The sequence below is a fragment of the Passer montanus genome, unplaced genomic scaffold (genome assembly GCF_014805655.1).
Source record: "Passer montanus isolate IOZ18808 unplaced genomic scaffold, ASM1480565v1 scaffold13, whole genome shotgun sequence".
NCBI classification, from domain to species: domain Eukaryota; kingdom Metazoa; phylum Chordata; class Aves; order Passeriformes; family Passeridae; genus Passer; species Passer montanus.
The window spans coordinates 4535681-4553236 of NW_024359832.1; the positions used below are offsets into that span (position 1 = coordinate 4535681).

At 38.2% G+C, this 17556-nt stretch overlaps 1 protein-coding gene across 3 annotated transcripts; it reads left to right on the forward strand.

The window, feature by feature from the left end:
• The first annotated feature begins 1493 nt into the window (after positions 1–1493).
• On the forward strand, positions 1494–16718 carry YIPF7 (Yip1 domain family member 7). Of its 3 annotated transcripts, XM_039699013.1 has the most exons (6): positions 1494–1587; positions 3065–3181; positions 3890–4044; positions 7031–7176; positions 11609–11790; positions 16148–16718. In XM_039699013.1, the coding sequence occupies exons 2-6, from the start codon at positions 3066–3068 to the stop codon at positions 16308–16310; spliced, it is 762 nt and encodes a 253-aa protein (XP_039554947.1). In that variant the 5' UTR covers positions 1494–1587; position 3065; the 3' UTR covers positions 16311–16718. The 3 variants fall into 3 exon arrangements, with proteins under 3 accessions (XP_039554947.1, XP_039554948.1, XP_039554949.1); XM_039699014.1 differs by lacking the exon at positions 7031–7176; XM_039699015.1 differs by lacking the exons at positions 1494–1587; positions 3065–3181 and adding an exon at positions 3667–3805.
• The last annotated feature ends 838 nt before the right edge of the window (positions 16719–17556 follow it).

Consider the following 17556-nt stretch of genomic DNA (forward strand, 5'->3'; position numbering starts at 1 on the left):
TTTAAATTCTTTCTCTGAAGTTTTTTGTCTGATAATTATTCCCAGTTTTTGTACAGATGTATATATACATTTGTATTTCTAACAGAAAGTAGCAAAAGTAATCAAAGCACTCTTATAGTTTAAATAAACAGGCAACACCCAGGCAAATCAGGACTTTTCTGTTCCTAAAAAGAAATTTTTTAATTACCTTCCTGAGGGACAGAAGTTAATCCTGTATCATTGCCCCCACAGATTCAGTATAAACAAGATGAAGCCATATTATCTAAACTGAGATGATTAGACATTATAGAGATTAGCAGTTTGCTAAGAGCGGAAAATGAAACTTCACCTTGGAGGACATGGTGACCTGGTAGCAGCATGAACTGTTACTCTAGAAACAGCAGAACATGAGGGAGACTGAACAATAGCTCTGATAAATACTGTAGCTAGATTACCCTTAATTTTCAGAATCAAATGCTACATTTTTCTCCTTCTCACCATTCTTTACTTCTGAACTCTTTCTTGGGCATACTTACTGAGCAAAAACTTGGTAAACTTCATTTTAAATTATTTTACAATGCACTTATGTTATAACTTTTCTGTAGCATTGTAAGTCATGTGCTAACAGTTCATCATTGTTCCACTAATGAAATGGAATTATCTGTCTTTCAGCATCACAGGATTGAATATATACCTGAGGCATAGATTTATTACCTGATAATACATATAATTTAATGTTGCATTCCTTAAATTTAACAACCCAAGTGCTTATTGGGAAACTACCCAATAAATAAAGAAGTGAAAAAAGCAGACTTTGTTGTGGCTAGTCAAGTTTGTCAAACAAAAGCAGGTGTAAATTGAAAAGTCATCTTTGAAGTTTAAAATCTGTTCAAAAATCCAGCCTGTGCTGCTGTTTCCTAGTAGCCAGGACTATGGAACAGAGGTTCCTTGCGCTGATCCTGGCATGGTGGGTACTGCACTTCAAGAGACAGCTTAACAGAGAGAGCCCCTGGGGAAGCAACGGGGCAGGGGGATGTGCCTGGATAACTGGGTCTGGCACTGGGCCAGCAGAGGGACTTGGACCAGCAGGGCATTCAGCCTCCCTCCCTGCTTCCCTCTGCTGTGGGGTTCCCAGGGAGCATCCCACAGGGACCATCCCACAGGGAGCATCCCACAGCCCTTCTAGGGCTCTGGCTGCTGGAAACACACCCTAAGTATATTCACCCCTCTACTTTAACAGGTAGTATGACACATTTTCTTGTCCAACAGCTCAGCTAATGAGGGCTCCACCAAGATCTTCATAAATACTTACTTAAGAAGGAACCTAGATTATTGCATTGAAATATATAGAACATATTTGTTCATTTTGTTCATTTTCCCCTGAAGGTTCCTACCCTTCTCTGCCCATTGTTGCTAGCTCTTGTTAAATGCTGGCCCTGATATTGACAGGTTGTGAGGTTTTTTTCCTTCATGTGCATCTGTTCAAATATCAAATTTAGAATCTTATAAATAGCACTAGGCTCATCCCTGTTGAAGCAAGAGGATATTTTAGGTCTTCGTCAACATGTAAATTCAACAGACTGGAGTTTTCACCAAATATCTTAAAACGTAAGTAACCTCAATTCCAAATTCTTTTGGAAAATAAATTTCTCTTTTCTGAACTCTGTTATACAGAGTTAACCATATCTGGTTAAGCAATTATTTCATTCTGTATAGTGACAGCAAAGGACGTTAAATACTTACTGGAATCGAACTATTGAGGTAGAGCTACAAACTAAATGTTCTTAAAACATGCCCTGTGTGAAATCTTCATTGAAAGAATTCCTAAGTGGTGTGCAATTCCAAATAAAGTCACAGTAAATAGCTTGGTACAATTAATTTCTATTAATTCATATTTAAAATGTAAAAATTATTTGGAAAACCTGCACAAAATTGATCAACAGTTCAGAAAATAATGAGTAATTACTACTTTGAACTCTAGGCAAAATAAGGAAATAGGTCCCCAGAGATTAGACTGATAATGGGGAAAAAATTCAGAAATTCTAATATGCAGCATTTTAATGTCCCTGATGAAATAGTAATCTTTATCACTTTTATCTTACAAAGAGATTTGCAAAGATCTTTACCAAAAGCAGGGTGTGCTTGATAAATATTGAGATAATTCTAAGAATAACTGTGAGGTCCAAAGCATATTTTGCCAATGGCATTTGGAAAGTTGGAAATGAGGACAAAAGTGAAAAAAAGGGGGAAATGTTAGGAGAAATGAATATCTCACATGAAAATCTAAGTAAGTTGGATACGGCTATGGTTTTCAGTCAGGTTATGTAACTTCTCTGTGGGTTTTAAGAGTTTAACTACCTAAGTGGTGAAACACATGCAGTAGGAAGGAATGATATGCTTTAGCATATATTTCACCAAGGAATCTTCCACTCACCAATCCAACTCAATCATCCAGTATGCTGTCTTTTACCAGTCATGTTGCTGGCCAGTGAGAATGTTTCTCTGCTACCACTGATGTGCCAGATGTGTCCTTGAACAGAAAATCTGTGATTTTTGTGAACAAATATGGGGATTTTTTCTATTGTTTTATGAGAGTCATATATAATATTGCAAAACACAAATAGCTGTAAATGGTAATTGGTTTTTAAATCCAAAGTACTTCCTAAAACCTTTATTTTTAAACATTGAGATATGGTCACATTTTTTTATTGAAAGTAGGAAAATGAACTGTTTAAAAAAATATTTTGTAGATATATATCTTCCCTCAGAATTGCATTATTTCTGGTAACAGTATCAAGAAAGGAAGTCTGGTATACTACTTTTAAATTAATATACTGTAATTTCCAGTAAAAGCAGGTTAATTCCTCTTGTTACAGCTAAAGGAAGTAAATGGTCTTTGTTATGCTTGTTTTGTTTTTTTTTTTTTGGGTCACTTCCAAATTATCATGAGCTTCATATCTAAGATTCTCTTGAGTTTGGGGCTTTACAGTTTGCTATTTTAATTTAAGTTTAGGGCAGTTCAAAACATAGATTTTGGCTTGTTGTAAAGGCTATTTATGATATTTTCAATCATTTTTCCAACCAGAATGTCGAGTTTTGAGCAGTTTCACATCGACTTTTACCAGTCTAATTATACCATAGAGGACCAGGAAGAAGGTTGCAACAGCTATGGCTCAGACAAAAACCTCTGTGAAAGCAGAAAGTAAGTGTAGGTGTTGCTTCAGCTTCCCTCTTCAACAGATGGTGGTTCTGGGGCTGGCTTTGGGGCTTGCAGGAGCAGGAAAGAAGTTCAAAACATCATCTAGACTTTCAGAAAGGCAGAATGTTTGCAAGTGAGTTTTTCTTTTAAAAGAATTTGATTTTGTGCTACTTTATTAGTTGAGGTGTTACAGGTTGTTTACCTGACAGGAGTAACTGAGCTTCATGCTATTAATGTGAAATTTGGGGTGCACTTTGCAGGAAATTCTTTAGGATCCTTCTGAGATTCAAGGAAAAAAAAAAAAAGAATGTGTGGCTCTTTCATTAGCGGTATGGACGTATCTGAGGAGTGTCGCCAGGCTGCTGGGCAAAAAAAGGCAGAAGTGCCTGGCTGCGGAGTGAAAGTGAGAGTGGAAGTGGGACTGGGAGTGGAGGTAGAAGTGGAAGTGGGAGTGGAGGTAGGAGTGGAAGTGGGAGTGTGCGGTGGGCGGCAGGGCCCCGGCAGGCTGGCAGGGCGCTCTGCCCGCTTGCAGAGGGAGCTGTGAAGGCACAGTCAGCAGTTTAGCGCTCATTAACCACAGTGAGGATTGGACCCAGAAGAATCCCAGGTTCCCCACTCTGAAAATAGGTGAAAAATAGATGGAAGGTGGTGAGTAGCTCTAAGACATTTCTCACTGTAGTTATGAGTTTGGCTGTGCTTTGTTTATCCTAGGAGCCTGGCAGAAAAGCAGGGTTTTGTGCCCTCAGACATGCTGCCGTCCCCCCCGAGATACTCGGGGCAGATTTTGCAGCCAGCGTACAGTCCCGACACTCCTCCTCAGCTTGGTTATGTTGACGGACTTGACGAGGAACCACCTTTGCTGGAAGGTAAAACTGTGAAAGACACGTTCACTCTCTTGTGAAAAGTTAAAAAGTTTAATGAAGGACAAGAGGAGGCAAGGATTACATAGCAAAGTTTATTAGGGCCGGGTGCATTTGGCACTGGGCCAAGAGCACACTGTTATGTTCAGGGACACCCTTCAAACACCTTTTCCCTTACATCAGCCTCTTGCATATTCATGCCCTCCCATGCATGGTAAACTCTTCCTTCAAACTAGTTTACATGTTCTGAGAATTGCTTAGCATATCTCCTCATCAGATTTGCCCTTTTAGTGCATGTGTATTCTTTGGCTGTGCTTTTAGTCTCTGGCTCACACTGTCTTCAGACGGTGAGTGCTGATAGTTGGCATATCTGTAGCAGGTGTTTTCTCTATATGTTCATTGGATGTTATCTCATGTAAGGAGGTATTTTAACACAAGTATACTTTTTTCAGCTATTTCACGTCTGTGTCTCAGCTTAATTAAGAACAGAAATAAAAACGATATCTTTATAACAAAGTTACTTTAACATTACACATGTAAAATTCATTTTCATGTTTGCAAAAAGCCAATACTATAATATGGATCTATAACAAAACCAGTCCCACAGACTGTCGGTTTCTCTGGGTCTGGATTGAAGGCACTTGAGACAGTAGTTCATGTTCGGACTCAGGTGTTTATTATTTCTCATCAGTAAAACAGTTTCACAACTGTGAGTTCGGCAGCTTTTCATTAGAAGGCACAAACTGGCTAACAATCTCTTGTTACAAGGTCTTTCAAGACTAAACTATGCAATTAAGAACTGACACCTAGATTGTTTTCCCTTTTAACCCAATAACTGATCCCAAAGAGCCTGCAATGGGGACTTTTCTGCCCAGTTACAAAATGCCACCCAAACCCATGGAGAAGAAGGAAGAAGAAGCATGAAGCAGAAACCCAGGACAACACCTTGTGCCCTCCGTCTTGCTTCCATCTATAGCATTCTAAAAATCTCAAACCCTAAATTTCTCCCCAAGTGATACACCTATACTACTCTCTATAATCTATTTCACACTTTTGTGGATTCCAGTCTATCTTGAAGTCTAGGAAACTTTCTCCATGAATGAGGGCCAAAGTCAGTGCTGCCCTGGGGGTCAGGGCACCCCAGAGCAGACACAGAAATATTCCCGGTGCCCTGGGCTTGTACAGCAGACGACATGCAGGATTCCTGGGGTGCCTCTAACTTCTCTTTGCCAGCTAGTGGATGGAACTCAATAGAGAAACTACAGCAGAGCTGGCAAGCCTCTCTGTATGAGCTTCAGCCAGAGCTCCTGGTGGCCAAACCTGCGTTTTCTCCTTGGAATGCGCCATGGATTCATGCAGCCCTGTGGCCTAGAGCAGATATACTGTACCACCGCTAGATGACAGCAGAACAGTAGTTTTGCATTCATGTTTCCAAAATTGTTTCCACTCTCGCATTTATCCTCTGTACATATTGGAAAATCTGTAACTAATGAAAATGGATAATCATCTTCTTTTGCATATCTAGTAATAGATTTAGTAGTTTGCAGATGCTAAGTCGCTTGTTTCAGTGGGAAGGAATTGAGAAAGCTGCTTTCAGTTTCAATTAGTTGATCATTTAACTATATGAGCAATGTCGTTCTTTATGATGATTGACCATTCTAATGCTAGTGGCTGATTTTGTCGCTAGCAAAATACTTGTGCTACATTAGGGGAAAAAAAAAAAGGAGAATTTGTCTGGAATTATTTCAGCATAATATAAAATGAGCATATTCAGCCTGCTAGTTTGGCACACTGGAAGGCAGCTGGAGTTTCTACTACTCAGAAGGGACTACTACTGCCTTAAAGCCAGCAAGATCATTCTGTTTGATATAGATAACTGCTAGCTCTACCTCTAAGAGCCCCAACCATTTAACTCCCCATGTAGTTCACTCTGGGAAAAGGATGTTGTAATACAACTGCTTGTGATCTGCAAAGCTTCAGAGATATTCCTATCCGTGTACCACATAAATCTGACCAAAACCACACATTTTAATGCAGAATAGATTTCTATATACAGTGTTTTGACTGAGCTCAAGATGATGGAGAGGTGGAACAAGGTAAAGACTTGGCTTTCCCAACAGATCTAACACATTGTCAGTCTCAGTCGTTCTGGCAGCAGATCTGAATTTTCCCCTTACTGGAGAATCTCAGGGAAGATGATTACTCATGCAAGCTGAAGTGTTTCTGCAGAAGTTATAAGAGAAAAGATTTGCCCCAGCAAAGTTAACAGCAGGATTCCCATCACCTTTAATGGGACAGAATTTTGTTCTGTTTCCAGGTAATTTCACTAATTACTTTTTAAATGCAAACATGCCCCACCCCAAAAAACAAAAACAAGAAATAAAAACAAACCCCCCCAAAAAAAAACCAACCAACCAACCAACCAACCAAAAAAAACCCCCAAAAAACCCCCAAAACCACCCAAAATACAAACCCCCAAGCTTATAAAGCACTGTATAAAGTAGTACAAAATTGCCTTGAAGGAACAAATGTCATTTTTAAGTGCTTTTGGCAGTTCAGGCTTAAGACACATATCTTGTCAGATTTTCCAGAATTAAAGCATATATCTCTGTCCTCAGTGTTGCAGAGTATCTTAAATTCTGCAGTTATTGTTAATTAATGTGTCTTTCAATATCTATGTTAGTGTGGCATTTGATACATGTGTTTTAAATATAGGAAAAACAAATATTAACTCAAAAATGCTGAGGCCATTTTTTGCTTCACTGCATAAAATTGGATTTAAAACATTAATATTCGAATTTAGAATAAAAGCTGACTCTCAAATATACTGAGTATATAGCAGGGACATTATGTTCCTACTACAGAATATGTCATCCTACAATATTATCTTCACTGAAGCATTTGTTTGTAGTTTTGTGGTGCCTAATGGATTTTTGTAAAAGTGTTGTTTTCTTGTAAGCAATTAACAAAATCCTGAAATTTCTTGTTGCAGAACTTGGGATCAATTTTGAGCATATATGGCAGAAAACATTAACAGTTCTAAACCCAATGAAGCCTGCAGATGGCAGCATTATGAATGAGACAGACCTCACTGGACCTATGGTTTTCTGTTTGGCCCTTGGAGCAACATTGCTGATGGTAGGATGTCGTAGAAATCTTCAGGGATTTCTTTCCTAACAAGCTCATGCCTAGGTGATAATGAGTGTGAAGTTGCAGAAGATGTACTACCAGCATGAAAAGAGTAATTTACTGCCAGTTATTCTGGGATTATGTGTTAAAAATTCTTCCTACTTTGAAAGCACCTGTGTAAAATTTAAATGTGATGTAAAGGTGACACAGGTAAAGTGATTTATTGCTTCCAGGGGAAAGAGGAGACCACGCCATTTTTGGAATGGGATTTAATATGAACAAAAGGACAGATCTGTGCCATATATAATCTGGAAAGGCTCTGAATAGTTTTAAAGGAGGGAGTAAAAAGGAATAGCAGGCCAGCCCATTTTTTCTAACACTCTTGCTAGTTTTTTAGAATTATCTTCTTTCCATGTTATTTTAGAGAGTGCAGAGACACATAGACTAAAAAAAATCTTTATACAACTAGAATAATTAGAGAAAAAAGAACTGGAAGCAGCCTTTTTCTCCCACCCCCTTAAATTTGCAATACCTTCCTATACATTTTGCTATCACTTTCTTATTTTATGTTCTTTGTTCTATATTGTCTGTTTAACAAAATATAGTAGCCTGTATTTGACCTCCTTCTTCTTTATGAATAGCTTTCCTACAGGAGGAAAGTTTAACAGGGTTGTACAGAACTCCAAATTCATCTGTATATCCCTGGCAACAGGGGCTCTCCAGTGTTGCTGAAGTACAGCTCTGACTGCCAACAGCAATTCATCAGACAGCAGTAAGGTGGGACCATTCTGGGAAGGGCTTTACTGCCCTGCAACCAAGGTGAGAGGAAAGGGGCTCTAATTCTCCATTTCCTCTGTGATAAACAGTGCTGAATCAGAAGATTCTTGAAAGTTCTTACTCAATTTGTAATGTCAGTGCGGTACCTTGAATGTGCAAACTGCTATATAAATGGCAAGTACTATTATTATTTATGTTCCTATAAAAATAAAAATCCTTTAAAAGGGTGGAAGGGGCAGGAGGAAAGGGAATAAAAGGAAAAGAAGCTGTGAAGCTAGAGAAGATAGGCTATTTTCCACCTGGAGAAATAAATGTATGAGTGTAGTAAAAAGAGAAAGTTGAATTAATTATAATCAAGAAAATGAAAGGAAAGCTAAAAGAAAGAACAGAAAAAATGTTTCCTGTTGACTTTTCTCCCTGAATAGCCAAGAATTATAATGAACACTAAACTATTATTATTGAAATAAATTACTTTAATTATCATACTTTTACTGAGATATTATGCATTTTAGGTGTCATTAGAAAACCAAGTATTTTCAATGCTTCAGTATTAGGGCAGCAGAACACCTCTGACACAATCCAATGGTTTTGTTCTATAACTTCCCAGCAGTAAGCCTTTGGATTTATCTTAGAAATTCAGGATACCATTTTATCTCAGATGTATTTGAATACTAACATGTCTCTTCAGCTGTGTAAACTATGATATCCTTCTGTACTTAAATAAGTATCTTCTGATAGCACTAGGAACATCATTTGGTTGAGAGCTTGTTTCTAAAAATAATGTATACATTTTCTTTAGTTTCAGCTTTTTAACTATGGAAAATTATGCAAAGATATTCTTCAAAGGGTAGCAGTCCTTGCAGAGAAAAAGAGGAAAAGGCTGCTAGTCTGGCAGCAGGACTTGTTCTTCCTCACGTTAGTGTGAAACAGGTCAGCTCCATTGTAGATAGAGAAGCAATGGCAGCCCAAAATTTAGCAGAAGCCCATGTCTCAGCTGCTTTTTTTTTGCATTTTACACTGTCATTTGGATGAAATCAGATTTCTCCATCCTCTCCAGCCAACGGTGGTAGTACCCACTCCAGGCAGATGCAAGCAAGAACACAAAGTCTGACTTTCTGCTAACCTTGCTCTTTCTGCGGGACAAATTTAGCTCTTTCCATTCATCAAAGCCTGTCAGACTAATCAAGCCTGATTCTGGTTTTGCTTACATCACTGTGAACTGGGAGTATTCCCATGTGTGTGAGTCAATATATTTACATATGTTAAGTAAGAATAAAATTGGAACCAACATGTTCAGCTGCTTATCCTTGCACCACAAATCCAACATTTCACCAACTGGAGATATCAGCTAGCTGCTGGTGCTAGTGCTCCCTTCATCTCTGGCTCAGGAATTTTTTAATCTTAAACTAAGCTAATAAAAAAAATACTGCTGTGTAGAGCAGCACAGTCTAAAACAAGCAGTCTAAAATATAGCTTGTAGTTGATGCATCTGTTTAAAGACAGAACTTTACTTAGTTGGTGTATAGCAAAGGCTGGCCCAAATCATTGTGACTGTTAAACTTACTGTTTGTCCATAATGACTGAAATTGTAGTTGATAATCATCTGAGCTAGTATTGCTCTCCACACTGTCTCTTGCTATCATTAGTTTTATTTGTTCAAGCAATTTTCCCTGATTATTTCATACCACTAGTACGCAAATGCCAGCAAAAGAAGCCTGTACCTAAGTTGGAAGATTTCTTATGCTGTGGTTTCAGGAATAGATTATTCTTTATGGTGGAAGACAGTAATGGGGAAAAGGCCAGAGTGCTGGAAGGATATAGGCAGCCTGACTGTACCTGACTTAACCTTGAGGACTGGGATTAGAGGAGAGCTCAGCAGTGAGCCAGGTCAGAGTGCAGACAGGATTAATGGTGCTGATGTAAAGTCAGGTCTTACTAACTCAGTTTGCATTTCACATTCATGAACTTCTCTCCAGTGAGAGCTGGTGAGCTGCCACCAACCTGCAGCATCAGGATTGGAAGCTGTGTCAGCACTTGTAGGCCTTCTCCATACTGTTGCTTTATGTCTGTCCAGCTCAAGTACTGCTGGCATCCAGTGATAAATTTCCATATGCATGGATACAGAAAGAGAGGGCAGAGAAGGGTCCTCAATGTTGATTTGCCCCAGATTTCCTTAAAATGTATGGATAAGTAAAGTCAGAGGTCTTCTCAATCCTCCTTAGCCATCATGGGAGATAATCTAGCAAGTATCACAAAATATCATAAAAGAATCAACAATGTTTCCAGCTATTCCATCACAACAGAATCAAACCATAAGCAACAGCGTTATTAGGAAACTGACACCATCTATTAGTTTTGAGTCTTATGTGGTTTATCATATGCAATATGTCTATATACATAATATATAGTGTGTGCAACATATAGGTTTTGTGTGTGTGTGTGTGTGTATGAACAAACACACTTGTGTTTTATGTATGTATACACACCTTATTATGTGTCAGGAAGGTGATGCATAGTGCCCCTTCATTTGAGAAGTTTACTCCATGGTTCTGAGTTAATGGTTAAGTTCCAGGTCTGAACTTTCTCCTTCACAGGTGCATTCTATCATTAGGATACAAAGTTCCAAGAAAAAAACAGATTTCTGATTTATGAATGTTTTTCTAGTGCACAGATGTGAAAATGACAGTATTGCATAGCCAACTTTCAGCATTTAATTTGTTAGAAACTTGAAGAGAGACAAAAACATATTTAACAGTCTTTTGTGATGGTTTATTTTGGGGAGTGAACAATGCCCTTATGCCTGGAGGGATCCTTCAAAATGATGGCAGGAGATGAAGGAATTGGTGGTTCTGTGGCCACAGTTGCCTGTTTTACTGGCTTTGTGTATAAATTAGAAAACATCAAGCTCCAGGCTGCCAGGCTGGTACCTTTCATAGGCAATAAATTCAAACAAAGGAATAAAACCTAGAAGGAAAAAAAATCTGGGATTTTTTTCATTTGTTAGAACAAAAAAAGAACATAAGCTGACAGTTACCACTGAGTTTTATGTTGAAATGAACACATTGTATTGTTCTAAGCACAGAAATGTATCTTGTGGTAGTCAAGGGAAAAAACAGTCACATTTGCCCTGAAAACAACCATAGTTTAAGCAAAATTTTCCCAATGTTTTTGCAGACCTGCTTATAGCTGAAGGTTTGTAATGAAATGTGAAGCGTATCAGTTAACCTGGGCCATCATATTACTTAGGGCACTTTTTCACGGCCCCATATACACTTATTGAAAAGATGTTTCCTGAGCCTAAACTGATTTTTAATTACTAAAATGTGCTTTCCATAATTTCTTCTTAGTTTGTTGCGAGTTAAACTTTCCAAAATCTCCCAACCAATTCCAGTCGTGTTCAGAGCCCAATGACAGTAAGACTGAGAATCAGCCTTGTAACTTCAAGTTAGCAACAAGCACATTTTGTCAATTGCACCTTGGAATTATTTTTTATGCAAAAATCCCGCTGAAGTATCATCTGTGGTTCACAACTGAACTGATGTAGGTGAAGCAGAGAGAAAGTGTCAACAAGGAGTAACAAACCTAAACCTAAACCTATCTTCTGCTAGCACTTAGTGATCACTACTCACTTCTGACAGCTCATGCTTCCTCTTATTTATTCCAGGCAGGGAAAGTTCATTTTGGCTACGTGTATGGGATGAGTGCCATGGGGTGCCTTGCCATGCATGCCCTGCTCAACCTGATGAGTGTCTCAGGAGTCTCACACGGCTGCGTCGCAAGCGTCCTGGGCTACTGCCTGCTGCCCATGGTCATCCTGTCCTCTTCTGCAGTTGTCTTCTCACTGCAGTAAGTACCAGCCCATGGCAACACGAATCCTGTGACGGACAGGAAGTCAGATGGTTGGAGTTGTGCAAAACATTTTATAAGTGGTCACATCATAAATTTTGGCTTCTGAAACTGTAACACCGGTTTGGTTGTACATATAGGTGGAAACAGAAAAAACTAGACTGTATTTGAGAAGGGTGGTATACATTCATTTTGATATGAGTCTTCAATTCCACTGCTTTCCATTTGGACTGAGAGTGCTGTTGATTTTACAGCAGCCTCAGCTGTAATTTTTGTTTTGCAGAGCCAACAGTGGCCAAACTCGCCTATCAATTTTAAAAGCAATTCCTGAACTTCGGGTTTATATAGCTGGTTCTGCAGCAGCCTGCAGTGGCCTATCAATTTTAAAAGCAATTCCTGAACTTTGGGTTTATATAGCTGGTTCTCTTGCTTCTTTTTTGTTCATAGCATCAGGCCTCCCATCTTTATGTTTCCTTTCCTACTGACTTCTGTGGAACTGAATGAAATAGCCAAGTTACCCTTAATGATGTGGAGAATTCGGAGAAGTGTTTAAGATACAGTAGACTTGTATATTCTGACGTATGGTTGTGGTGCAATTGCATCTAGTGACTTCTGTGGGACTGAATGAAATAGCCAAGAATTCAGACAAGTGTTTAAGATACAGTAGACTTGTATATTCTGACGTATGGTTGTGGTGCAATTGCAAGCCTGAAAAAACCAGAATACTTTGGAAAACCACATGTGTAGTGGTGTATGTATCTGTGCACATGTGGGGGGTTGTTCAGTCATATTCTCTGAATAGGAAACATTTTGGCAAGCCTCTCATTTCTCCTCATTCAGTAAGCCCTTTTAGACACAGTGTTTATCTCCCTGTTCACACACAGCAAAGTACAAGCAAGTTCCAGATCTTGCCTGAAGGCCATGAGCAGTGCTTTTACCTATTGTTGGCATGTTATTAATGATGGTTTCCCTCCTTAGTCTTTTTTGTTCTTTCATATTTTTAACTCTCCAATCTGTAACATATGGAACCTAGCAGCTGATGAACGAGAAAATGGCTGTGTTTGTTTTCTGTGGAAAAGCATCCTTCTTACGTGTGTGTATATATATACATATAAAGGAAATTATATGGTGGAATGAAGTTTTGGAAAAATTCTTATTGCATGTTTCTGAGGAGCTATGATGGCTTAACTTGACCATATTCCATGTATTAAAGTGTTTCTGAGCTATCCTTGATAAGATGGATGATGACACTGAAGAAGCTGTTTATTCTCTGTTCTCCTACACTTCCCATATTTTCTTGATTAACCTGTTTAATAATCCAGCCTAATAAAATGTGCAGATACATAATCATAAGACAGATGGGGTGAATTCCAAACCAGCTGTTACAACTGTGCAGGGTACTGTTTTCTGTACATGGAATCCCCAGGCAGATACTACACGTTTGTAAAATGCTGTGAATTTACAGAAAGCACATCTTTTGAAAATCTATAAATACGAAAATGTGATAGCCTTGACAAAATTTAACTGGTATTTCCAAAATAAATTGCTAACATTAAGTACCTACTGGCAGGGTTCTGCAGTCCTTTCTCATCTGGTATATGAAACTGCTTGAATGCATCAAGTACCATGGTTAATTATTGCAAACATGCTATTAAAATTAAGTGGCAACTTTAAAATCCAACATGCATTTGATTATTTTTAATTTTAAAAAGTATTTTAAATTGTAAAAGAAAGAGCAATACATTTATGATTTTAAAAAACATTTATAAGAAAGATTACTTCAATTTCAAAGTTCAAAGAAATAATCTGATTTTTTTTTTTTTGCCAAAAGCATATATAAGATAATGCACTCATCTACGGCAAAGATACATAGTAATCGTACTTCTATTTCAAAGTTCAAAGAAATAATTTGATTTTTTTTTTTTGCCAAAAGCATATATAAGATAATGCACTCATCTACGGCAAAGATACATAGTAATCTAATAATTTTCAATTTTCATGATTAGCTATTTCCCTGTAAATAAATAAAGCAAAACATTTGGGATACTGAATAGTACCAAGGAGAATACCAGTTCTCTTACTCAAATTTGCATGGATCTAGATCTGCTTGTGCCCATCTATGCTGTTTTCATGTGTGAGCCTGAGTTTTTTAGGCCAGCTTTCTGGGAGAAACATCAATTGCCATTTTTCCAGCAGAAAGCAACAACAATTCTTTAATATCAAGTCCCCAAACAAGGGGGTAAAACTACTTCCTTAACTAAACAGTGAAGGAAATCAATGTAAGCATGAAGAAAGAAATTCTTACACCCAGCTGGTGCCAGGAACATTGGTGACAGCATCTGCAGGATCTGAGAGAAAGGGAAGTGGAAAGGACATTCACATGTGTCCCTCCATCTCAATGTCACACCAGTACAGCCCCAGTCCTCTTGTTCGCTGTAAGCATGGCTTGTGCTTTTTGCCCTTCTCCCATCTAGAGGATTTGACCCTCATGAACATGACAGACAGAAAGCTCTCTGCCAAACCATTTTTAGCAGTAACACATTGTTAGATCGAGGACTGAAGTTGTACGTGCACAGAGGTACCTCTTGATTCTGATATGATTTTTATCCCACCTTTCCATCCTTCTCTCTGTCAGTCCTGGAACAAACTATGAGAGGCCATTGGACTTCAGTGCAAGGCAGAGCAGCACTCTAAATTGTGCCACGTTGTGACAGCCCCCTAAGAGTCATTATGTTAGCTGAAAATTGTCATTGCATGGTATGTTCGTCTTGCATCCCATTCCTCTGCCAGCATGGGTACCTGCTCAAAGAGCCATCCATACCAGCTCTGAATTTCTGGCTCACTGTTTAGGTGAGCAACTTAGCATCTTCTTGGTGGAGAGACCAGGAACTTGCTTTGCAAAGCCCAGTGGAATTTCCCTAAATGCTACTATATTGGTTTAAAAAACACTTAAACTGAGGATATTAAATCACATGGTCTTTAATGTTTTATTTTTAACTTGTTGAAGTTGCAATGAGGTGCTGACTCACCGTGAAATCAATTCTTCCTTCCTCCCTCAAAGGCCCAAGAGCTGGCAACACCAAGTATCTTACTGGCCTGGTGACTGGATTGCTAAGAAATCAACTATTTTATGTGATGTGAATGCATTAAGTAAACTAACCCAATTACATAAGGACAGCTTTATTCATCATGGTTTACTTGCAATAATTATATTAGTGGAGATAATTTCTGATAAAAGGACCTACCTGAGTATGTATACACAGTCTGTTTTTTCCCCTTGTGCTTCTATTATGCTGATGCTTTGGAAGAGTGGGGCGCCAGGAAGGCCTTTAGGAAGTGGCAAAGGTTTATTCTTTCTCAAAGTCCTTGACACTGGCACAGCTAAAGTGTGTAAAGTAGCTATCTCATTATGTGCTTCAGCAGTGTATTATGCACATGATCTCATGCATTTTACAGAAGCAGGCTGCAAATAGAGTGCAAATAAAGCATATGTGAAACATTATTTATTGGCAAGATTTTGTTCCCACAGGGTTTAATAGTGAGCCCTCTGTAATCTGCAGGAGTATTTCAGTGGGCTTTTAACCATAGTCCCATAATCACCAATTCTCCAGGCCTCCCTGCTCCTGGAAGGGGGTACAGTGTGACTTCAAATGGGTCCAGCTGTCACCAAGAGTTAGGGTGGAAAGTCACAGTCCTTTCAATGTGCAGAGAAGGATGCCACGATAAGCAAAGTATTTTTCCTTGGTGGTTCTTTTCCCATTCCTTACTTTGTGCTTAGTGTGCTCACTTTTTTAAAAGGCCAGTCAAGCTTTTTCCTGGGAGACCTTTCTGCCCATCCAGCTGGTGTGAGTCTTTCAGAGCCTCTCCTGAGTGTCTAAGGCACCCTTAAAATCTGTTCTCTGTGTTACCAGAATGCAATCCCTCCACATCATCAGACTTTCTGATGGAAAAGTAGGTCTATAGTGCCATTTTAGAACCTAACAACCTCTGTAAGATGATTTTGGCTGAAATAGAAACTTGGCTAAATTTAATATTAGACTTAAGCAGCTGCATCTGCTGGAGGCCCAGAAGATTTATTTGTAAACGTAGAATCCTATTAGCAGTACTTCTGATGAAGCTTTTATCCATACTGAACATATTACTTTTCTCTTTGTGGTTACAATTTTAATTTGCTCTCATACTTGATTTTCATTATGTCAGTTAGTTCTTGGTTCTCCCATTGGGTGTTACCTATCAACAGCATGCCACTAGACATGAACTTGAGTTTGGTAAGATTTGATGCTACATTTAGTAATACGTGGACTTTGTCATGTTTCTTTTGTTTTTGTTTTTGTTTTGTTTTGTTTTTTTCTCCTAGGGGGATCCCAGGAACTGTGTTAGCTCTGTTTATTATTGGATGGTGCAGTTTGTCAGCCTCCAAAATTTTCACGTCTGCATTGGCTATGGAAGGACAGCAGCTCCTGATTGCATACCCATGTGCTTTACTTTATGGACTTTTTGCACTTCTAACAGTTTTCTGAGATTAATTTTCTGATTATCTTCTCAGAGTCTTTTTATGGTTGTTGGAGAGGCAAGGGTTTATTTACTTATTTTCAGATTGCCTAGAGTTGTGTTAGGTTCCATTAACAAAATTATATTCTATGACTTACTGGTTTTTTTCCTAATGGCTGATAATGAAATAAAAAATCAAGCTAACAGGTAGACGCCTTAAAATACTGGTGTTTTGACAGTCTTAGAGCTAAAAGAAATTGTATTGAGAAAGTAGTAAAAGTGCAAAAAAAAAAAAAGAAATAAATTATAATTAAAATTAAAAATCCTGTTCTGAGTATTTATAATACAATACATATGCTAGAGAGTAACTAGAATGCAATTATGTAAATATTTAATGGACATAGTAAATCAAGTGAAAATGCATATTTATTTGTTTTTTAAAAAACAGCTTGCCATCTTATATAATTACTAATTAATTTCCAGAACTTATATGTTTGGGTTTGGGGTTTTTTTTGTGACAGAAGACTGAGTGACCCTGTTTAGTGAGATTGACAAATTGGCCAGGAACAAGCTGATACAACAGAGGGAACCTAGGAATGTTGTCTTGTTTTTTCTTTTTCCTTTTTTAATTTTAAGAGGTGCTGTTGTCCAAAACACCATGGTACTGTTTTTAATGCACAATAATGTTATATTTTAAAATTTTCACCAAACCACTGCCTGCTGTAACTGCAGGAAAGCACCACACAAAGTAAAGGCAACCCCTAAAAATGTCTGCTGAAAGGCAGAACAGTATTTGAACAGCCAAAATACAAATCTCCAAAATTTTATCTGCCCCTGAAAAATCTATTTGCTGTTTTTAGTTTTAGGGCAAACAAACATTTATATAATGGCAATAAAGTACAGAATGCACAAGATGATGTTTTAAAATATGGTATTAGAAATATTGAGCCACCAGGAGGAATTGCAGATGGGTGCAGTCACAACATAAAAAAAAAATCTAAGTATGACGTAGAAGAGAAAATTAAGGTAGGTGTAGAAAGAGGTAGGAAAAGTAAATAGATGAAATAAATGGAAATGTGAGGGAAATCAATCGTAGCAGATTATTTCTTCAGTGACTTATGGTGCCTTTCTTCTTGATGCATATTCTTATGATCTTGATTATCCTCAGTTGATTGTTTTGAACTCTTTGTTGAATTGTTTACAAAATATTTTCTTCCTAGACAGTGGGCTGGTGATTCTGGGACAGAGGGTCCTGATGCTGCAACCACTTAGACA

Bases quoted from the DNA above. Each gene is read 5' to 3' on its own strand.
- YIPF7 (XM_039699013.1), top strand. From the start codon at position 3,066: ATGTCGAGTTTTGAGCAGTTTCACATCGACTTTTACCAGTCTAATTAT. The intron at 3,182-3,889 runs GTAAGTGTAGGT...TGTTTATCCTAG, and splicing joins AACCTCTGTGAAAGCAGAAA to GAGCCTGGCAGAAAAGCAGG. The intron at 7,177-11,608 runs GTAGGATGTCGT...TATTTATTCCAG, and splicing joins TTGGAGCAACATTGCTGATG to GCAGGGAAAGTTCATTTTGG.